Raw genomic sequence first — 24,000 nt, 5'->3', positions numbered from 1 at the left:
TAAGACGGCAGGAGATCCACAAAGTTCAACTGAATTCAACATGTAGCGGACATGAATCACATGCCTGCTCCTGGGCGAGAAGTCAGACTTTATGGTGTAAAGAGCTTGTAGACAAGTGTCAGCAAGAATGTAGAGCTGCCAGCATGGTAACAAAGAATATACCAAAAAAATGTGTAAAAAGCAGAAGAAAAAACTCAACAACTGCTGCTAAGGTGCTAGATGACTTAGGCTCAGCACTCACTAGACCCTGAGTAGTGGATCAGTATAATAGTGACTAATTACAGTATGACCCAAAGTCATTCAGAAAAGCTTAAGTGACTCTATGTTTAGTCTTTTTCTTTTTATAAGTCTGACCATTCCTTAATGGAAGAATATAGGCTTATTTAAGCATCAATATGCATGCCATCTGGAACCTTTTTGGCACATTAGAAAAATAAACAACTTAACAAATTTTTCAAAACAAAAAAAAAGCTTGGTTTAGGCAACTGGCCTTTTCTAAGAAGCTAAGTAAAATCCCCATCTGCATCAGATCCTGACCGACCAAGTGCTACTTTATAAGGTGATGCTAAATACCCTCAGTGGCCTTCTCATGGACCTTCTTTTCCAGCTTAGATCTTGGCAATACATTTCTGCATAATCCATCCACCTAGGGTATGGCCATTATAATTATAAAATACGTCCATTATAATTATAATTATAAAACATGTCCATTATAATTATAATTATAAAATATGTCCATTATAATTATAATTATAATTTAAACTAGCCCAAAATACACATCAGCCACCCAGTGTTTTTAGTATGAAGTTATATATAATATATATGATTATTATATGGTATATATACATACATACATAATTCTTATTTCTTTCTCTTCATGTATATTAGGATCCGATCCATTTTCTTCCCCGAACATCCAATAAACTACATCATCTTCATTCAGCAAAGCAGAGCAGTTTAGCCTTACATCTTTTCCTGGTAAAAGTTGGCAACTAAAGTTCTGATTTTTGAAACTCGGTTTCTCAAAAGTTTCAAAACAATATAACGAACATATGTTAACCTAAAGCAAAACATGGTGCTCCATCCCAGAAACAGAATAAATATACCTTGTTTTAAATTAAAAAAATATAAAGCAGAAGAAACAGGTAGCAAGTACAAGTCATCACCAAAACATGATTTGGCTTCTTTTTAAACATCTGTTTTTTAATCAGCTATTAAAACTTAGGGTGATCAGTATACTTTCTTTTCAGTACACAGTTTAGTAGGTAGCATCAGGACGATACTCTCACTGAGACTTCTAGATAAACCAAATGGATAAATCACAAAAAAAGTAAATTAAGCAAACATTAAAGACATCAAAGTGCAGAGAAAATAGAGATTTTTGAACTAAAAGTGTACTTAGGAAGGATCCTTTCTAGGGTGAGCTGAGATAGGTAGCCATTTCATTCCATGGAGGAATTTGCTTTGGTTTGGAATAAACAGAAAGCATCTCATAGAGACAAGAAAATCCAGTGAAGCTCTCAGCAGCTGCACAGGCTTGCAGAATTACCTCTAAGCGCTCGGACAGCGTAAGAGGATGTAAAGGCTGCATGATATCACTTGCGGTCTCGTGGTAATCAGGAGAGCAAGTCTCATTAGAGAAAAGGCCTGCAACAAACACATGACTGCAGCACCCCCTCCCTAACCAGCTATCAGAGATGAAGACAGATAGGATCTAACATACCTACATCTCAGTCACCCCAGCTCAATTCTGAGTCAACTGAGATACTCATCTCTCAGGCTACCTACTTGTAAGAAAAAAATTACACAAACTGTATTCACTTTAATTGTTTGATACACAAAGATCAACAACAATAAAAAGTTAAGAGACATACAAAGACACAGAAAATGTGCACGATAATCAGTAGAAAAGATAGATAATAGAAGCAGACCTACAGATGCTGAATTTAGCAGATAAAAACTCTAAATAACTGTTTGAAAGAAAATAGAGGAAAAGATAAACAAGTGGATGGAAATATGGTCATTTTCAACAAAGTGTAATTTATTTTAAAAAGAATAAATTGAATATTTTTATATCATGCATATATGATATACCAACTGTAACAGTAATTTTAAATATACAAATAGACTAAACACCATATTGACCAGATTTCAAAAAAGATCCATATACATGCAGTTTATGAGAGACACTTATGTAAAGAACAAAAAAAACTGTTAGTAGTAAAGGGATGTAAAAAAAAGACAAATATGCCAATTTCAAGCAAAAGAAAACTTGTGTGACTATTTCATATGACAGAGCTACACATTGAGAGAGGAAGTGTTATGATAGATAAAGAGAGATATTTCAGAATGGTAAATGTGTTAATTCAACAGGCATAAATCTGTGTATGCATATAAGATAGCTCCAAACTATATAAAACAAAAATTGACAGAAATAAAGGAGATAGAGAAACATTGACCATAATAGTGGGAGATATTCACGTCTCTTGCAGCAACACATAGAACAAGCAGATAAAAGACTAGTAAGGATATAAATTTTTTGAACAGCACCATTAACGAACTTAACCAAACTGACATTTAAAGAATAGTAAAACCAAAACCTATAGAATACACCTTTGTTTCAAATGCACTTGGAACATTTAGTAAGGTATACCATACTGTGGGCCTTAAGTAAGTCACTACAAATTCCAAAAGGTTGAAATGACACTGTGTATAATCTTGGACTATAATGAATCTAAACAGGACATCAATAACAGACAATAACTAGAAAGTTCACCACATATTTGGAAATTCAGAAACACCATTTTTTTTGGTGGAAAAAGGAATCACAAGGGAAATTTTAAGAAAGGTTTAAACTGAATAGAATGAAAATATGAGAAACAGTTAAGGTAGTGCTTACGGGGAAACTTGGAGTTTGAATGTATATACTACCAGAGGATAAATTAAAATTAATTATCTAACTCTTCAGGTCAACAAACTAGGACAAGAGGTGCAAGCTAAGCCCCACTGAGTAGAAGAAAAAAATAATAAAGACAAAGACGGAAACAAATAAAAATATAAAGCAGGTAAACCTCATGTACAAATGGCATAGGACCCCAGCTGCACTGGGCACGTGTGGTCATATAACCCACTGTGATTCCAGCTGTGGTTATAAGGTGTGGACTTTGGAGGCAATCAACAGAGACTTGCCACTTTTTAGTGATTTAACTTTAGACAAGTTACTAAGCCTTTCTGCACTTCAATTATTTAATTCATAAAATGAGAACACATGCTTCAGTGTTGCTTGGAGGATTTAATTCAACAATATATTTCAATGACCTAGCGCAATACCTGGCTTAGCATATTTAGCATATGTGAATTTCTTCTTTTCTTTCTTTCCTTTCTCTTTTGAAAGAAGTTGCTCAGTTGGACATGTTAAGACCTATCTAGACAAACCCTAAATACACAATCAATTCAGTCAATTGATTCAAAGTGAATCAATTAATCAAACATTAAGACCACAAAACTAGTTTGACTCATCTCTCCAGAGTGTTCTCACTGAATTTATTTATTTATTATTATTAATATTATTGAGATAGAGTCTTGCTCTGTTGCCCAGGCGGGAGTGCAGTGGTGTGATTTCAGCTAATTACAACCTCGCCTCCTGGGTTCAAGAGATTCTCCTGCCTCAGTCTCCTAAGCAGCTGGGACTACAGGTGCACGCCACCATGCCTGGCTAATTTTCGTATTTTTACCATGCTGGTCAGGTTGGTCTTAAACTCCTGACCTCAAGTGATCCACCTGCCTCGGCCTCCCAAAGTGCTGGCATTACAGGCATGAACCACCATGCCCAGCCTAAATTTTCATATTTAGAAATGACCACAGAGACAGTCAAAGACAAGTCACACACAGCACAACAAAAACCTTAGTCTACAGACCACAGACAGTTCCACTGTCTCTTGAACTTTAAAATGCTGCCACTTTTAAGTCAGGTTAAAAGTGGCAAGATTCAAAAAATGGCACCTTTTTTTAGTTTTGTAATATTTGTCAGCAAATATGAAATGTGTATCCAGTGTCATTCAATAATGAATTGTATTTACCCTTGGAAGACTCTATTATGTCCCCTACTTATAAATGCAGAATATATGTATATTGAAATATACCTAATTCCACTGCAACATGGTTAAGCTTTGGTCCAAGAAGAACTGGAACTATATTACTGCGATCTAGAAGTGACAAAAGAAAAGACAAACGTATTAGTGTTGCCTTGAGCTTCTCTAAGAGAAGCATCTATGATAATACGCTCATTTCATGTAACAAAGATTCCAATAGTTACTGGTTTACATTCACTTGTGTCCTATTTGCATTAACTAAAGGTCACAGATCATATTGTTTATTGCTTCATTCTCCATCAACTCCATGCTGACGGAGATGTTGAAAGCACCTTGCATCTGGTTTTCTCTCACTCAAATCTGCAGCTTCTGCTCACTTTAACTAAAAGGCAGAGGAAGATGCCCATCCACTGCTGCCTGACTCCCAGACAATCAAACATGCAAGAGTTGGACCATGCAAAATCACTGGGAAGAGCCTTTCTGCCCTATCTCGATTCCGTCCATCTGTTCTCCTCAGCTGGTCGGTGATGGATTTACAGGGTGCAGAGACAAGACGGGTTGAGAAAAGCAAATTCCTCACTCTAGGTGCCCACCGTTCCCTGGCAAGATGCTAAGAGCAGTGTCCCTTCAATATTGTGCCTGGGAGCCTCACCTGGGCCCTGGCCCTGCTGGTAAGTTCACGCCTATAGGCCAAGGTCTACTTCTGCTCCTGAGTGGCTTCTGACCCTGACTGGAAGTACCACACATAAATTCTGCCCCCTCAGTCCCCATCTGGTGATGCTTGGGAAGTAAGTCATCACCCAGCAGGCTCTTGCCTAAGGCAGCTGGCAACTGCAAACCCTCAGAGCAGGTGTGGTCATAGATTTAAACTGGTGCATAGTTAAGTTATTGTTAGCCCTGATATCCGCATTGGTAACCTTCCTCATGACCAGGACTATTCCTTGCTAGTAGCCCCACTGCTTTGGGGCGTTCCCAAGCAAGGTCCAGAACATCCCTCTGGGACTTGCAGGCGCTCAGCAAGCAGAATGCTTGGTTGAGTGGAGTACAGTGAGACTCAGGAGCCCTCCTGCAGCTCCCACACCTCCCTGAGCCCTGTCAGAAAGTGCTGTGCCAGAGTGAGCAGTGGAGAATGCAGTGGGCAGATATGTGAGCAAGAACAGGAGAATGAAACCAGCGGACCCCAGGGTTGAGAGTTAGGACTGGGTTCTCCTGGGATTCGGAGTCTCTGGGCAAGCCTGGAATGCTGACAGACAGGCAGGAGGAACTGAGATGAGATGTATCCAGGGAAAGAAGCAACTCTCGGGTCTGACAGTAAGAAGCAACATGGGCTTGAATTCAGAGACATAGGGGCAGGAGGCAATTTGTGTGTGAGGTGGAAAACTGCTACTGACTACCTTTCTCTGGATCCATTTTTTTCCCCAAAAAACTTACATGGGAGACTTGAGAAAGGGCAGCGTGAAGGACATCTTTAGCAAAGGATGCTGTCTACTAACACTCAAATTACATCATTGGAAACCTAGATCAGCCCTGAGTTTGCACAACTGGTGTAAAGTGAAGGGTGCAGTCCCATGTAGGTCACAGAAGGACGACAACTTCGTAGTTCCTGCCCTTGACGTGACCAGTCTCCCTAGGAGGCTATCAGAGTCAACACGGCACAGAGGTCATCAGCAGTAGGAGGAGACACCACCCGATCAGCCAGAGCATGAGACCAGGAAAGCGGCAGATGCCCGGTGGGAATTCAGGTCACTGTGATTCACGAGCATGAGCTGAAGGCAGTGGTACTCCTGGGCTCCAAAAACAGTGCCCAAAGTATGGCGTTTTGGCAGGCTGAGTACTTTAAACTAAAGCACATTTGAAGGCCTCAAAGCAGCCTCAAAACCAAGATCTCTCTGACCTTCTCCTGCCCTCCTGCTTCATGCCCCCATTCTCCCCAAAGCAAGTCCTAGAAACCAGACTCCGTCTTCCCAAAGGCAGATCATAAAAACTAGAATCCTTTTTCCCAAAGTAAGCCATAGAACCTAGAAGCATGACTCTAACCTTCTCCTGCCTTTCTGTCTAGGAGCTGGCTATAAATTCTTTGGCCTTCTTTGGTCTGACAGTAAGTATTAAGACCCTCTGCCCTCTACCCAGGGAAAAGAAATAGAACAGAGAGGCCAAGAAGAATGTGGACAGGTCTTGCTGAGTTTCCCCACTCAGTCGATTAGCATTAGGTCATACCCTCTTGTCCAATCACATTTCTACATGGCTGTCCATGTTTCTAGAACCTAAGCATTTAAAAAGAAAAAAATGGTTTTCCTGAGTCTTGGGGTATTCATTTCTTTCCTTTTTTTTTTTTTTCTTTTGCGACCGAGTCTCGCTCTGTCACCCAGGCTGGAGTGCATCTGGCACAATCTTGGCTCACTGCAACCTCCACCTCCTGGGTTCAAGCAATTCTCCCTGCCTCAGCCTCCCAAGTAGCTGGGATTACAGGTGCCCGCCACCAAGCCCAGCTAATTTTTGTATTTTTAGTAGAGATGGGGTTTTGCCATGTTGGCCAGGCCTGTCTTGAACTCCTGGCCTCAGGTGATCCACCCACCTCGGCCTCCAAAAGTGCTAGGATTACAGGCGTGAGCCACCGCACCCAGTGCTGGGGTCTTCCTTTCTGAAGACTCCCATGTCACGTAAAACTTTGATTAAATGAATCTGTTTTGCTTGCCCCTTGTTAATCTGTTTTTTGTTATGGGAGCATTGCCATGGCCCTTAGCATGGGGAGGAGAGGTATCACACTTTTCCACCACTACAGCAGTCACTTCGTAGCAGCTGAGAGCTCTCCATCTGCGAAGGCAAGGGGACTGTAACAAAGACACAACCTGGAGAAGGTGGGAGCTCAGAACCCCCCTGTCCTCAACACAGGTCAGAACACCTCCTGGCTGTCCTCTCCAACTCCAAGCTCTAATTTCTGCAGACTCGTGGCAAACTTAGCCAAATCCAAATAAAAATAGCCAGGATGGTGAAGCGTCTAGACGTCTTGCTGCATGTGGCATCAAAGGAGTTGTTGCTGTCTCAGTGATGCACACAACAGGCATGTAATGAGCACCTTTATGTGCCAAGTGTCCATCATAGGTATTCAAGATGCAAAGAGGAGGAACAGAACTCAGTGCCAACCTTTCCAGACACTTTTCAAGTTATTGACAGAGACACACATGCAATGCAATTCTGACAGCAATCAGAAAAGCAAACAAGAGACCATGGGGGCATGGAGGAGGAGGGACATTTGAGTGGAGTCCTGAGAGACTCAGCTGACATTCTCCAAGAAGACAAGAAAAATAAGATGGACAATTATAGGAGAAGAATAGCTGGTGCTGCAGGTGAGGTTTGGGAACCCAGCAGTGGGAGATGGTCATTACAGCAGAACTCTTGCTGTCCCTGGAGCCCTCCTAGAGCTGAACACACACTCACTCAGTCATCTTCAGCCAACCCTATGAGGGATGAACCATTACTGTGCCATTTCACAGTGAGGAATCTGAGGCAGAGGGGAACTAAGAAATGAACTCACCCAAGGCCACAGCCTTACAGAGCTGTTGTGAGGATTATATGACATGATTCAACTCCAGTACTTGGCACAATCCCTGGCCCATAGCAAGTACCCTTTTAATAATGGATATTCCTACAGCTTCATCAAAGAGGTAAGGAAAGAGCTACTGATGGGCGGAAAGCAAAGATGGTGGGAGGGAGGGTGCAGGTTCTGAAAGTATCGAAGGAACAGAGATTTATACGATATTAAAAATACATACAGGAAAGAAAATTTGGAGAGTTTAGGGTAGCTGATTATACATAGAATTTAAGTTTTTGAGTTTAAAGATTCAGTTATGGGTTTCCCCGGTTCTGGACTGTGGCAGGCAGAATAATAGACCCCGAAGTTTCCCACATCCTACACCCCAGTTCCTGTGAATACGATATGTTACATGGCAAAAGGAACCTCTAGATGTGATTAAATTAAGGATCTTGAGATAGGGGGATCACCCTGGATTATCTAGGTGGGCACAATGTCGTCTCAAGGTCCTCATCAGAGGGAGACAGAAAGGTCAGAGTCAAAAAGGAGATGGGGTGAGGGAAGCGAATGTGTTTGGCTCTGAAATGAAGTGGCACAAGCCAAGAAATGCAGGTGGCTTCTAGAAGTTGGAGAAAGCAAAGGCAAAGAAATGCATTTTCCAGCTGGGCGTGGTGGCTCACCCCTATAATCTCAGCACTTTGGGAGGCCGAGGCGGGCAGATCATGAGGTCAGGAGATTGAGACAGATACAGGCTTGAGCCACCGCGCCCGGCCTCCCAGCACTTTGGGAGGCCGAGACGGGCGGATCACAAGATCAGGAGATCGAGACCATCCTGGCTAACACGGTGAAACCCCATCTCTACTAAAAAATACAAAAAACTAGCCGGGTGAGGTGGTGGGCACCTGTAGTCCCAGCTACTCGGGAGGCTGAGGCAGGAGAATGGCGTGAACCTGGGAGGCGGAGCTTGCAGTGAGCTGAGATCTGGCCACTGCACTCCAGCCTGGGCGACAGAGCGAGACTCCGTCTCAAAAAAAAAAAGAAACACGTTTTCCCCTACAGCCTCTGGAAGTAAAGCAATTCATTCTGCCAAAACCTTGATTTTACCGAAGACCCTAAACTTGGGGTAATTTGTTACGTGGCAATACGTGGGTGTATATAGCATATGGTTGTAGTGAAGAGGAAAGACGTTGCTAAAGCAAAGGCTGTAGCAAATGTGAGCCCACAGATTTTCTTGAACAAGCCACCCACACAAGTGTTACAGTTTCCAGTTTCTCAGGATGATGGGGGAAAAAAAAGTCTAGACTGGATAAGTCACCTGTCTTCAAATCAGGAAAGAAGCTGTCATTTTAAGAAGGCGCCAGATTTAATCTGTGAAATTCTTGAAAGCAAATCAAAATCAGTGGTTGGAAGCTACGAGAAGGGATATTTGGACTCAATGGAAAAAAAAAGACTTCAACAATCAGATATTAAAATCTGGACTACACTGCTGTGTGATTTGGTCATTTCCTTGGTAGTTCCCAAGAAGGGACTGGATGATCAATTATCGGCTGTGCCTTATGACAAATATCTTCACTGGGTGAGGTTTAATTAAATACCTTTAATGTCCCAGGATTCTGTTCTTCCATCACACACAGCCTGGGTCCAGCATCCCTCCCCTCCCACCAGCACATCAATGTTCTTTAACTCTCCCAGTCAAGATCCCTTTCCCCAGCAGGTCACTGCTTCATGAGGCTTCCCCTCCAAGACCCAGGTCAAAGGGAGCCTCCTGCACCTGTCCTTCCTCCAACATCCCCCTGCACTCTTGCAGCCTCACAGATGATGCTGTTTCATACGGTGGCATTAGGTTATTACTTCTCCTGATTATAATCAAATCCTTTGAGAATAGCACAGTGCTCATTTCATCTCATATTTCCTTGCTTCCCTGCCTCCCTGTGCTAAGTATAGTTTATTGAGTATAGATATCGTCAATAAATACTTGTGGAGTGAAAATGTAAATTCAACAACAAAAGATTCCACAATTTACTCAAATTTCATATATAAGAGAGAGCTGACTCATGTGAGGTTTATTCATATAGATTTTCACTTCCTGCCAAAAAGAAAGGTTTATTTAGCCAAGTAGAGGAGCACCAAAATGAAGATTTTGACCCTTATATTTGAACTAGTGGTGTGGTCACAACTCCAACTAAGTGGACTCTCAATTCCTACACAGTTTTGAAGAATGAAAAAATTCCATTTTACTAAAATACATCTGTTTCTTCCCAATTCTAAGATTTCCCTTACCTTCCACGATGGTTATATTGAAGGTTTTCGTGATGTTAAATAGTTTTCCATTATGATGAAGGAAATGCACGCAGGAGTAATACCCCTGATCTTCCAACTCGGCATTCTTCTTTATCATTGGGTTTTTATTGTTCTCCAGTAGCTTTTTGCAGTTCTGTTTTTAAGAAAGCAAGTTAAAATACTTTAAGTAAAGGCCAAATTGATATTACAATGATCCAAATTTTTGAGTTAAAGAACTTTAGAGCAAAAGGAAAACAGAATGGAAAGTAGCAATTCCTGGATATATGTCCCAATGACTTAGTACTGCTTTTACTGAAACAATCAAATGCAGTCCCATTGCTGTTGGTATGATTATCATTATTAATACATGCTGGGAAGTAGCGCATGGGGCAGTATGAGCACTGTAGCTGCTTTCATCAGTATTCTTTCATCTCTCTTTCACACACCTGCAGAGAGAGAGAAACAGGGAGAGAGAGACAGAGAGAGAGAGAGAACACTACAACAAAAATCCTTGCTTGAGTCACAACTCTTTCATACATGTTCAGTCCAATTTTGTGTATTCTGGACTATGCATCCCAGGGATGGGTAGGGGGGTGGGTGGAGAATTACTCAGAGAACTGAGTAGCTAGCAGACCACCCACACCTTTGACACCCTCCACCAGAAGCCAGCGAGCTGATTAGAAATGCATCAACAATATTCAAATCCATAGGTACACTCAAACATCTCTCTCTCACACACACATTTCCAAACATGTCACAGGAATTAATACTAACTGTAATAAAGCCACTTTCTTCAATCCAGCACATCTGACACCCAGAGGTAGGTCCCAGAGCCATGCAGGGACCACATGGGAAGGCTGAGGGCTGAATGGCCATCCTTGATGACTGGACACTGTTTCTGCAAACACCAAGCGAGAAGAACCTACTGCCCGCAGACTTCTCCCTCAGAGCTGGCGGCCACTGGGGTTAGACCCATTTTGCATAGAATGTGCCCCTGAAGCACCTACATGTGTACCTCACATCAGTAAATTATTTATGTATAAGTCAAAATTTTATAAAGCCAAACTAATTTTTTCAAGCTATAGAAAAGATCAGACTCTTCATTTTTCCTTTCCAATCAATTGTCTACTAAATTGTCTACTCAGTTGTCTACTGATTTAGACTCCTTGCTCTCGGGTGAAGTCATGATCAGTCAACAGGCTTAGAATACTTAGCCCTGCGGTCCATTGTTTAGCTAAACATCCTTGGTGCCTCAGTGCTCTTAATTTAAATATCTGCATTTTGGAATTTCTTTTTTTTTTTTTGAGACGGAGTCTCACTCTGTCCCCAAGGCTGGAGTGCAGTGGCTTGATCTTGGCTCACTGCAACCTCCGCCTCCTGGGTTAAAATGATTCTCCTTCCTCAGCCTCCTGAGTAGCTGGGACTACAGGCACCCACCACCACGCCCGGCTATTTTTTTCTATTTTTAGTAGAGACGGGGTTTCACCATATTAGCCAGGATGGTCTCGATCTCCTGACCTCATGATCTGCCTGCCTCGGCCTCCCAAAGTGCTGGGATTACAGGGGTGAGCCACCGCGCCAAGTCAGAATATCTTAAAACTCAGCACACCATGCCTCACTAATTTACATGTACTGTAACGCATTTGTACACTGATGGGAAATAGAGTGAAGTCAACTCAGGACTGACTCAAATGTTTAGAAAACATTTCAGATAAGAGCTGTCTTTGGAAATCACAAGTAAACAGTGTTCAAGCATAAGGCACAAACAAAAGTTTCAAGGATGTTATCATCACTCGCTTTAGCTTTCCCAAGTTCTGTTCAGACCACTCTCTCTTATAGGTCTTTAAAGTTTCCATGACAGAGTCACATTATTCAGATTTGTTATTCCATATAAACTGCATCAGCTGTCCCCAACCGTTTTGACACAGAGACTGATTTCATGAATGACAATTTTTCCATGGACCACGGTGGGTAGGGGTTGAGTGGGGAATGGTTCGTTTGGGGATGACTCAAGTGCATTATATTTATTGTGCACTTTATTTCTATTATTATTACACTGTAATATATAATGAAATAATTATACAACTCACCATAATGTAGAATCAGTGGAGCCCTGAGCTTGTTTTCCTGCAACTAGGTGGTCCTATCTGGGGATGATGGGAGACAGTGACAGATCATCAGGCATTAGATTCTCATAAGGAGCACGCAACCTAGATTCATCGCATGCACAGTTCACAATAGGGTTCTTGCTCCTGTGAGAGTCTAATGCCGCTGCTGATCTCACAGGAGGTGGTAATATGAATGAGGGGGAGTGGCCCAGGGATTGGGGACCCCTGAACTACACAATTTGTGTTGTGTGTGTGTGTGTGTGTGTGTGTGGATAGGAGTGTACGTTTTTTATGCATACACATACTCTATACTCACACACACTATGTATGTGTATACATAATTCCTATAGCGTGGTCTAAAAGAGCTTTTTTTTTAAAAAAAATTATACTTTAAGTTCTGAGTTACATGTGCAGAATGTGCAGGTTTGTTACATAGGTATACACGTGCCATGGTGGTTTGCTGAACCCATCACTCTGTCATCTACCTTAGGTATTTCTCCGAATGCTATCCATCCCCTACCCGCCACCTGCCAACAGGCCCCGGTGTGTGATGTTCCCCTCCCTGTGTCCATATGTTCTCATTGTTCACCTCCCACTTATGAGTGAGAACATGCAGTGTTTGGTTTTCTATTCCTGTGTTAGTTTTCTGAGAATGATGGTTTCCAGCTTCATCCATGCCCCCACAAAGGACATGAACTCATCCTTTTTTATGGCAGCATAGTATTCCATGGTGTATAAGAGCTTTTCAAATTCAACAAGTAAAAGGTATGCCAACTGAAGAAGACAGAGAAAATAAACAGGCAACCCACAAAATTGCCTGATTGCAGTAAGATGCAATAAATATATACAAAAGTTTAATTTATTACTAAGAAAAGTGAAAAATCCACTAGGAGTTTTAGAAATTTTTCACATCCAATTTGAAACATTCTAGGAGCATTATTTCCCAGTGTTGTGGAGGTGACAGAAAATTGGGATTCTTTTTTCAAGTGTGGGGTAAAATTGGCAGAGCTCCCTGGAGACGAGTTTGATAGTGTGAAGAAAAAGACATAAACATGCTCACAGCCTTTGATTCGGTAACTCTACATTTAGGGATTTGGTTGAAGGACAAATTATACAAACACCCAAGGATCTGTGGAAGTGGTATTCATTTCAGCCTTTAAATAATAGTGAAAAATAGGCAATTCACAAATGTCCAATAACAGTGGGATTAGTTAGATGAAACCAGGCACGTAAAAACTGAAAGCCCATGTTTAGAAGATCATTTAAAGATGTGAAGGGATAGTCACAACATAATTCTTAGAGGAAAAAACACAATAAAATAAAATATACCACTTTTAAAAAGCAAATGCTTCACAGGAAAAAAAAAAAAAAGAAGCACAAAGTCTCTAACTGATGGATTTATAAGTGCTTTTTGCTTTCTTCATTTTTCAGTTTTAAAGTTAAAATATTATAAAAGTGTTACCATTTCCAATGTTATAAAATGAACTAATGTATTCAGAAAAACATATACAATTGAGTTTTACATGTTAAGTACATGTGACAGGAGAAAAGGGAAATCCTTGAACTAGCATTCCTAAAAATTAACTTATCGAAAGAGAAGGAAAATGAAGGAAGAGTGTGAGAGAGGAAGCTGTGATCATTTATTGAACACCAAATCCAGGGAAACTACTGCGGAACATATTTTAATACTATGTATCAGCTGTTGACAACAAGCCAGTGAGGATACTTGGCTCAAACAGGGCAAGTGAGCCATGTGGGATCAGGCAGCTTATTTGCTATGAGACCAAATGGTAGCCCTCAGCCCCTCTTTTGGGAATTTTATCTTTTCCATTAATTCTTAAAGTTAAAATAACATAAAAGCATTACCTTATACAATGATGTGCTGTTGACCAGTGTTTGATAGTAACTGTTTTCACAGGTTATCTGCAAAAATTTTTTAACTTCCACAGTTTTACTAGTTACTTGTCTTTCAGTGAAACAGCTGTGTTTATTTCTTCTGATGACATTTAATTTCCATTTCTGAGTATAATTTCTATGGAACAAAAGTGTAAAGGTATTTTATAATGCTACAGAAACTTTGCAAATATCACCCATCTTCCCTTTAGTAACCAATGTTATAATATTTTTCCTTTCTTTTTATTAAAGAGATTGATTCATTGATGTGCAAACCCTGCTCTGCCTCCTCTTGATTCAGAGGAGCAAGAACTTTAACAACTGTCATGGGAACAGGGGGTAAAAAATGAAAATGTGGGCAGTCTACACACACAGAGACACACACATGCACACACACACGCACATATCCTACTGCAGACAATACATTATGGATGTCAGAAAAGCAAATCTTTACAATGTCAGTGATCTTCGCTGATGGATAAGTTCAGAGAGTCTTGGCCCAGGATGGGAGGGTGGCTTTGGTTTCAAAAGGTCTATAAACTCCTGATGCTGTTTTCTAAATGTGTGTGTATACGCCTTAGGTTTTATGTTTCTCAAGGCAATTTGTTCCCATCCCATTCTCTTACTGTTGAATAAAGCAAAGTCTGGAGTTGTTGCCCTCAGTGTAATTGAATTAGCTCTTTAAATGCCTTACCGACCAAAGGTGAGTATGAATAGATTTTATAGTAGTTGTTACTCCTGATCAGAAATTAGTGATCAGGACTATCACTAGGCCAGGTGCAGTGGCTCACACCTGTAATCCCAGCACTTTGGGAGGTCAAGGCAGGTGGATCACCTGAGTCAGGAGTTTGAGACCAGCCTGGCCAACGTGGTGCAACCCCGTCTCTACTAAAAATACAAAAATTAGCTAGGTGTGGTGGTGGGTGCCTGTAGTCCCAGCTACTTGGGAGGCTGAGGCAGGAGGTGGAGGTTGCAGTGAGTGGAGATCACGCCATTGCACTCCAGCCTGAGTAACAAAAGCAAAATTCCATCTCAAAAAAAAAAAAAAAATGGTGATCTAGAATTGGAAAAAAATACAGTATTTTTTAAATGAAGTTTTTAAAGAGAAAATGTTTCAAATTTGATGTTTCTTCCACTGCACCTGTGATGTATAGATTCATTTGTTAAATACAGCAGACACGTGTTGTTAAGTTATTCTCTATGCCTGACACATTTGTGCCCACCTTAGGCTCTTCCAGTTCCCCTTTAGGTCTACAATAGGATAGAAGGAAGAAAAGACTAGCACTTACTGAGTTCCAGGTATCAGACTATGTACGTGCAAGGGAGATGACTGTTTTCCTTAGGCTCAGATGAGAATGCTAAATCTCAGACAGGTTAAACAACTCACTCGCTACAAGATGGGGCCAGGATGCAAATGCATATCTATTTGGCCCCAAAGGCCAGAAGTGCTTTGCACAATTCTACGCTTTCACAACCCAATGAATCTGGCCCCTCCACTTTGGGCATGAATTTATAAAAGATTGGCCATGACCAGAGAATGTGGTAGGCTGTTGTCATGGTTACAGGCAGTGCGTCCGTGGCCTTGGGACATGATAGAGCTACCTGGCCCTTGAAATGGATTCAGAATCCCATTGGCAGCACCTTTTCTCAAGTGTGTTTTTGTAAAGTCTCCCCAGCTTTGGCCTCAATGAACTGGAGAGATAGAGATTTCTAGATCTCTCTGACTTGTTGCTTAAAAGGAACATAATTAAAAGGAATATCCCCATTTTTGCAGAATACATTGTCCTCTACCTCTGTAATCCTCAATTCCTAACACTCAACAAATGCTAGAGGACTGATGACACTCCATGTGCAGGACACTGCACTGCGAACACAGACAATCAGCAACACACTGCACCTGCCATCCAGGAGCTCCAAGGCTGGTGTTAACACGGAGGCCAACTGACCCAAAGCTGTGACCACACTTTCCTGCTGCAGGCCCAGACCATCCTGGTTATGAAAACCACTCATTTTTGTCCATACACACCAGGGAATAAGCACCAGCCCCCACTTCTGAGGGCTGCTCACCAAGCTGAACTCGCTGTCTGTCAGTCTAGGATTGGTTTATTAGATTTCCACATGTACATTTCTCTCTACCTTCATTTCTTCATCTCTATCACTGAAAAATGCTCCCTTTTGTATCCCCTTCCTTCTTAGTTGATTTCTTTCTTGAAATTTGGTGGGATAAAGTGATTTTCACTGCAGGATTAAATTATCAGTCCTCAGTGGCATTTGATTATTAGCAATGGACTCCTAAAAATTAAAGAATTACTGTTCTAATGGGAAAATTTCAGGTGTAAAGTCTGTTCACTGATAGATCCCACATCAAACTACAAAGGTTTACACACCAAAGTTAGAACACATATGTGTGTGCACACACACACACACAATCTGCAGTAAATACTGCTTACTAATTATGCTGTATTTGAAGATGTCTGTATCTTTCATGCTCCTGGGTGTCTAAAACAACTTGCTTCCATGTAGAATCCCATTTATTTTCAAGGCCATTGTCAAAGCTGCTTCTCTCCTCAACACTTTACTCTCACAGTGATCAGTCTCCAACATCCACTCTGGGACACCTCTTCTTTCTTAGCATCTCCTGTCTGCTACCCTGTCTCTCCAAATGTCTCTGAAATCCTGCCTCAATCTTTTGCTTCCATTGTTGCTTCCTAAGCCAGGCTGTATTCTCTACTCCCCATATCAGAAAGATGGCCAATGCCATTTGCTTCTGTTATCTCCAACTGATGATCATGGATGTCTGGCTGTTCCTCTCAACATGCTCTCTCAGCCCTGTCCAGAATACTTTATTCCTTTAAATCGTGCCTTCATTCAATCAGGAGTCAGAAGTTTGTGGGGAGCAGTGTTTGTTGTTCTTTTTCCTTTACCCCATTTGTGAGTATTCATTCTTCCTTAGTTTGTTATGAAAAATCCCAGTTGTGACCCATTTCTGTAATTATCACTCTTAAAAGATCACCTAAAGATGTATTGGTTTTTATCAAAAGAGTTACTTAATTTTTTTCTGATGCCTGGGAGTTCCTATGTATAAAAACAAACAAAAGTGACCTAATTTGGTGCAAAACCACAGGAGTGCTACCAAAGTTTCACAGTGATAGCTCACTCTGCTCTCAATAGCACGGTTGATAATGATCAGGACTCACTCTAGAAGTGCCTCCAAAAGAAATCTGCTACATATGAAATCTACACACCATCACCTTCAGCTGGCCCTGAGCTATTTCCTACAGGCCAGTCTCAAGTCTCTATAAAAATACCTACACATGTAGGTAGGTAGGTAGGTAAGTACATCTAAAAAGAAACATGTTCAGTAAGTGTGGGTGATGCTTTCAGTTGGCTATGCTCATTTAATGGAAGTTATGCAACATAATTACGAGTATCCTGGCACAATCTAGGGCCACCACATGAGTAAAATGCAAAGCCCTTCTGTGTTGCACTTTCTCACTGCCCCCAGCTGTGGGTTGCCATTGGCTGCCAGAAACACACATCCTCCACTAGCACTGCCACCTGGTTCCCAGTGAGCCCCTGCAGACTGGACTAGTGTGTGTCTGCACCAACCCCATCCCTGCTCCCCACCAAGGATGACACCCAGGAAGCTGACACTGCCCCCTTCACAACACATTAATATTATCGTGAAGTCTGAGCTGCTGATTTCATTTTATTGGGGGCATATAGACAACAGGAGCGGCTGAATTTTAAAACTGACTTTCATGCAATCATCACTTACCATTGGTAAGAATCCCCTAAAAGGAAATCCTACTAAGGTAATCTCCTTTCTTTAAGGTCACTAAGAAAATAAGAAAATAAGCAGAGAGAAATAAATGTATTTTGTTCTGTAATGAACAACGTATTTCATGTTGTAGGAAGAGTAGAAAAGAAAAAGATGTGCTGATTATCTGACCTTTCAGATTACTGCATATTTGAGTTGCTGAGCAAAGGACAAGAGGGCTATGAAATACATTTTAAAAAGAAAGGGTTACTCACTCCATTTGGAAAGAGTAAGATCCCGTGTCATTCAACTCAACTGGCCAAAACTCCAAAACACAACCATGCAAAGCAATTCTCGATGAACTCCTTGGATTCAGCTCCACACGTTCCTGTGATCCACTGCTTTTGTACCAGCTTTTGGTGGTTGTTTCAATCTCATGTGCAGGTGAACACGAGCAATATTTCAGATAGAAAGGTTCCCCTTCAACCACAGTAACGTGGAGACGTGAAGTACAAGATTCTTCAAAAGATTAGTAAAGTAAAAGAAATAAAAACAAAAACCAAAACGACAAAGGTAACTTTTTTGTCTTCTCATGCATTAGGTGAAAAAGCAAGGTTAGTAAGAAAGTCCTGAGAAATCTCAGTGTCACTTTCCTGTGGGTTCCTTTATTTTTGCATCAATCTTTTCAACACTAGAAAGAATGAGGCACTTTCAGAATATAGATGAAAACACAACTTCTGACAGTTTCTCCCCAACAGGAAGGTATCAGAACTTAACCAACCGTAGCTAGAAGATTGATAATTGTGTCATTTCTTAGAAGAAAATATTACACATTACAACTTCTTCAAAGGAAAGCCACAGAAGTCACAGTGCTGCCATACCTACCCCAAAACATACCCAGCTGAGGAGTCTCAGTGGAAAAGAAACAGAAACTTAGCAACCTTGGCGTTCTTCCTCTGCACCATCAGAAATCTCACTCACTGTGCATTCACCCTGCCTATCTAACATTCCCTGGCAAGTGTGGAGATGGTTAAAGATGTGCCTATGTAACTTACAGTGTGTGTACATTTATTATTGCTGTAGGTCACCATGTGGATAATCAAGAATTCATTAATATAATATCAATCCAAATTTGAATATCTGTCACATTCCCTCCTTCTCAATTGACCCAGATTCTCTGGCTTTGGAAATATATCTGACCCTCATCTACACAGGATAGGTGCTCCTTTCCCTTTTTCTGCACTTCTCGTACTTCAAGGTCAGCATTAATGGGTCTTTCTCATAATCTATCCTCCAGTCACTCTTGGATGTGCTTTGACCACATTTTGAGGATGAGAATATTTATTTATTTATTTATTTTATTTTATTTTATTTTTTTTTGAGATGGAGTCTCTGCCGCCCAGGCTGGAGTGCTGTGGCCGGGTCTCAGCTCACTGCAAGCTCCGCCTCCCGGGTTTATGCCATTCTCCTGCCTCAGCCTCCCGAGTTGCTGGGACTACAGGCACCCGCCACCTCGTGTGGCTAATTTTTTGTATTTTTTTAGTAGAGACGGGGTTTCACCGCATTAGCCAGGATAGTCTCGATCTCCTGACCTCGTGATCCGCCCGTCTTGGCCTCCCAAAGTGCTGGAATTACAGGCTTGAGCCACCGCGCCCGGCCAGGATGAGAATATTTATTTAAATCGAACGAAACATTTCCCTTAGGACATGGACAGAATGCCCTCTCTATATGCCCTGACTATAGGGTTTGTTTCTCAAAGCAGCAGTCTGGTTTTAACTCAAAATTGTTAACTACAACATAAAGAGGAAGTGATGTGATAGAAGTGTTCTGATATGGTTTGGCTGTGTCCCCACCCAAACCTCATCTTGAATTTAATCATGGGGACAGTCTCCTGCATGCTGTGCTCATGATAGTGAGGGAGTTCTCATGAGATCCGATGGCTTTACAAGGGGCTTTTCCCCCTTTTGTAAGTTTCCTGAGGCCTCCTCAGACCTGCAAAACTGAGTCCATTAAAGCTCTCTCCTTTATAAATCACCCAGTCTCAGGTATGCCTTTATTAGCAGTGTGAGAATGGACTCATACAGTAAATTGGTACCAGGAGCGGGGTGCTGCTGTAAAGATACCCAAAATGTGGAAGTGACTTTGGAACTGCATACAGACAGAGGCTGGAACAGTTTTGAGGGCTCAGAAGAAGATGAAAATATGGAAAAGTTTGGAACTTCCTAGAGACTTGTTAAATGGCTTTGACCAAAACATTGATAATGTTATGGACAATAAAATCCAGGCTGAGGTGGTCTCAGATGGAGATGAGGAACTTTTTGGGAGCTGGAGCAAAAGTGACTCTCGTTATGTTTTAGCAAAGAGATTAGTTGCATTTTGCCCTTGTCCTGGAGATATGTGGAACCTTGAACTTGAGAGATGATGATCTGGGAGAAGAAATTTCTAAAGAGCAAAGCATTCAAGAAGTGACAGAGCATAAGAGTTTGGAAAATTCACAGCCTGAGGATGTGGTAGGAGAGAAAAACCCATGTTCTGGGGAGCAATTGAAGCCGGTTGCAGAAATTTGCATAAGAAGTTAGGACCCAAATGTTAATTGCCAAGACAATGGGGAAAATGCCTCTAGGGCATGTCAGAGATCTTCACGGCAGCCCCTCCCATCACAGGCCCAGAAGCCTAATAGGAAAAAATGGTTTCCTGGGATGGGCCCAGGGCCCTCTTCTGTGTGCAGACTACGGACTTGGTGCCCTGCATCCTAGCCTTCCAGCCATTGCTACAACAGGCCAAGATACCAGGTCAGGCTGTGGCTTCAGTGGGTGCAAACCCCAAACCTTGGCAGCTTCCACATGGTGTTGAGCCTGCAGGTGCACAGAAGTCAGGAATTGAGGTTTGAGAACCTACACCTAGATATATCAGAGGACGTATGGAAATGCTGGATGTCCAGGCAAAAGTTCGCTGCAGGGGTGGAACCTTGATGGAGAACCTTTGCTATGGTAGTGTGGAAGGGAAATGTGGTGTTGGGGCTCCCATACAGAGTCCCCATTGGGGTACTCTACAGCTAGTAGAGTTAAGAGAAGAGGGCCACCATCCTCCAGGTCCCAGGATGATAGATTCACTGACAGCTTGCACCATGCACTTGAAAAAGCCCAGAAACTCAACACCAGCCCATGAAAAAAGCCAGGAGGGGAGATGTACCCTGCAAAGTCACAGGAGCAAAGCTGCCAAAAGCCATGGGATCCTACCTCTTGCAGCAGCATGACCTGGATGTGAGACATGGAGTTGAAGGAGATTATTTTGGAACTTTAAGGTTTAATGACTGACCTATTAAATTTAGAACTTGCATGGGGCCAGTAGCCCCTTTGTTTTAGTCAATTTCTCCCATTCGGAAGGGGTGTATTTACTCAATGCCTATACTCCCATTGTATCTAGGAAGTAACTAAATTGCTTTTGATTTTACTGACTCATAGGAGGAAGGGACTTGCCTTGACTCAGATGAGACTTTGGACTTGGATTTTTGAGTTAATGCTGGAATGAGTGAAGACTTTGGGGGACTGTTAGAAGGGCATGATTTTGTTTTGAAATGTGAGGACATAAGATTTGGGAGAGGCCAGGGGTAGAACGATGTGATTTGGCTGTATTCCCATCCAAATCATCTGGAGTTGTAGTTCCCATAAGCCCCATGTGTCATAGGAGGGACCTGGTGGAAGGTAATTTAATCATGGGGGTGATTACCCTCATGCTGTTCTCCTGAGAGTGAGTGAGTTCTCATAAGATCTGATGTTATTATCAGGAGCTTTTCCCCTTTTTGCTCAGCCTTCTCCTTGATGCCACTATGTGAAGAAGGACATGTTTTCTTTCCCTTCCACTATGATCGTAAGTTTCCTGAGGCCTCCCCAGCCATACAGAACTGTGAATCAATAAAACCTCTTTCCTTTATAAATTACCCCGTCTCAGGTATGCCTTTATCAGCAGCATGAGAATGGACTAATACACATTCTTTGAAAACATGGATGTAAAATCTACCTCAAAACACAAGAGTTAAGGAGCCCCAACTTCATGTTTTCCGGTTGTAATACAATCTCTATTTTATACTAATACTTCAACATAGAAGGTGTGATACACGTGTATATATGGGTGTCAGCTTCAATTTACATGCAAAATCCTGGTGAGTCATTAACAGTTCATTTATTTTCCTGTTTTAGAGTTAATATAATAAAGTGCATAGACCATACAATATGTGCTCCTTTATGCCTGGGTTATTTTGACATGATTATGTTACAAATGCATTCATGCTGTAACAGTGATGTGTTCTTTTCTTATTGTAATGTAGTATCTAATTGTGTTATCATTTGGAAATTTATCCATTTTATAAAGGGATACATGTTGGAGATTTGGTTTATTAAACAAATGTCTATTGGATATTGGGTTATTTCCAGGTCTCCAGGTTTTCGCTTGTCTTAAAAAGCTTCAATAAACACATATGACTGTGTTTGGATGGGCATGTGCTCTCTGGAAGTATTATCATTTGAAGAAACTTAATGTGAATTACACAGTCTCCAGAGGTGAGAAGTTGACAGTTGAAAGTTCACACCATCCCCCTCCTCAGGCAGCTAGAAGCTTTGGATATCTAATCATGGTTTACCATTAGAGGCTTTGTTGATTACCATAATACTTGTTGGAAATGGTCCTTGATGGGATAAATAAGTGGAGTTCAAGGTATGTAGAGTTCCAAGTGCCAAAATAGTCACTCCTATTGTTCCATAAACACAGTGTAAGAACCCAGCAGGGCCAACAACCAATGCTATTTGGAATAAAATCTGTGTTTGAAACTGTCTTGGTTTTGGACAATTGTAGGATTTTGTCACTTAAACTCAACTAGGTTCAGTGAATCCTCTATGTAGAACATTGTCATGTCTGTCTAGAGTGAAACATTCATGAGAAGTGCTCTCCAGGGCAGGCAGCTGGGAGCTTGGCAACTTTGCACAACTGGCTGCATGGCTGTTTCTGTGCCTGAAACATGCTCTTGTTATAATGAGGAGCAAGGCTATTAGTGTGTGTCCACAGGACATGGGACTCATGACACATTTTCCTGCACCTTGCTTTTCTGCTCACTTGTTTCTGACAGATCATTACATAAAAAAAACAAAAACAAAAACAAAGATCTACCTCATTCTTTTACCATCTGGGTAGGCTTGTATTGCAGGGATCTCAATAATAAATGGATCCACATAAGTAAATATACCCTGAGATTGGACCTGTGTTATTTGAAAGTACCAAAAGCTTAATTCTGCTATCTCTTCAGCAGTAATTATCAAAGCAGGGAATATGGGCCCATGTGTTTCCCTCTCCTAGGTAATAGATCAAGGCAAATTAATATTTGTGCTCCCACTTTCTTCCTCAAAGTCTAAGGAATGCCTTGCTAATCAATCATGGATTGAGTCTCATAACTCTTCTCAATTAAAAAAAAAAAACTCTAGGCAATCACTGCTAATAAATTGGAGTCTCAGAACCCTTCTCAACTAAAAAAAAAAAGCTCTAGGCAATCCACTGCTAATAAATTAAAATTGGTGTTTGACATCTACTTTGAAGCCTACTTGAGCTCCCTGGTCTAGACAGCCTCTTTTTGTATATTCTGTCTCACTCTAATTTTTTAAACCTGTCTAATATATTTGTCATTTACTTTTCTCATTATTACCTAAATAATGAGATGAATCTTTGCTTCCCTCTCAGAAAGGAGACAGTGTGTTTCAAACTTCCTAAAACCCAATAATAAAGATGGCTGCCACCTCCTCAGTTTCAAACAACATGAAATAAATTTCCACCTCAGACAAATGTAATTTATTTCAAGATGCAAATTGTTCACTCTGCTCTCACTACATAAACTCAGACTGCAGAATATTTTCTTTTCTGAATAAATTCAGCATCTTCAGTAGCACCATATAAAAAGAAACTTTGACATTCTTCCTCGATTACTAATGAAATATGTTTGTGAATATGTATAATCACTTACCCGCAGTGCTTACAAATATAAGCACCGAAAGAGTCAAGGGTAATTCTCTACAATTCATGGTTTGGATTCTGCTTCAAATGGCTTCTCTGGAAAACAGAATAAAACAGATTTAGTCAAAGCTTTCAAACAAAAGCATACCTATCTTATGAAGGTTTAAAAATCTTCTGGCACACAGATTTTTTAAAAACCAACCTAGAAGATTTTTATATTCCTTAATCTAGTAACCAATTCTCAGAACTTTCAGCCATATAAAATTAATAAAATTAGGCCAGGCATGGGGGCCCACGCCTGTAATCCCAGAGCTTTGGGAGGCCGAGGCAGGCGGATCA

At 41.2% G+C, this 24,000-nt stretch overlaps 1 protein-coding gene across 2 annotated transcripts in view; it reads right to left on the bottom strand.

Moving 5' to 3' along the window:
- The window catches only part of IL18R1 (interleukin 18 receptor 1), a 52,324-nt gene that overhangs the window by 12,073 nt on the left and 16,251 nt on the right, over positions 1-24,000 (bottom strand). Inside the window, exons 3-8 of one of the 2 annotated variants that reach the window (XM_011956606.1) lie at positions 23,672-23,757; positions 17,940-18,183; positions 13,878-14,043; positions 9,904-10,057; positions 4,143-4,205; positions 855-975 (exon numbers count right to left, since the gene is read on the bottom strand). In XM_011956606.1, coding sequence (XP_011811996.1) covers positions 855-975; positions 4,143-4,205; positions 9,904-10,057; positions 13,878-14,043; positions 17,940-18,183; positions 23,672-23,729 — 806 coding nt within the window. In that variant the 5' untranslated portion in view covers positions 23,730-23,757. Of the gene's footprint in view, positions 1-854; positions 976-4,142; positions 4,206-9,903; positions 10,058-11,993; positions 12,051-13,877; positions 14,044-17,939; positions 18,184-23,671; positions 23,758-24,000 lie in introns of those variants that run through there. The other variant, XM_011956607.1, reaches the window with a different exon arrangement.

Source organism: Colobus angolensis, unplaced genomic scaffold, assembly GCF_000951035.1.
Source record: "Colobus angolensis palliatus isolate OR3802 unplaced genomic scaffold, Cang.pa_1.0 Scaffold42, whole genome shotgun sequence".
Taxonomy (NCBI): domain Eukaryota; kingdom Metazoa; phylum Chordata; class Mammalia; order Primates; family Cercopithecidae; genus Colobus; species Colobus angolensis.
Note: the sequence above shows the minus strand (reverse complement) of the source record. Positions and strands in the feature narration are given on the sequence as shown.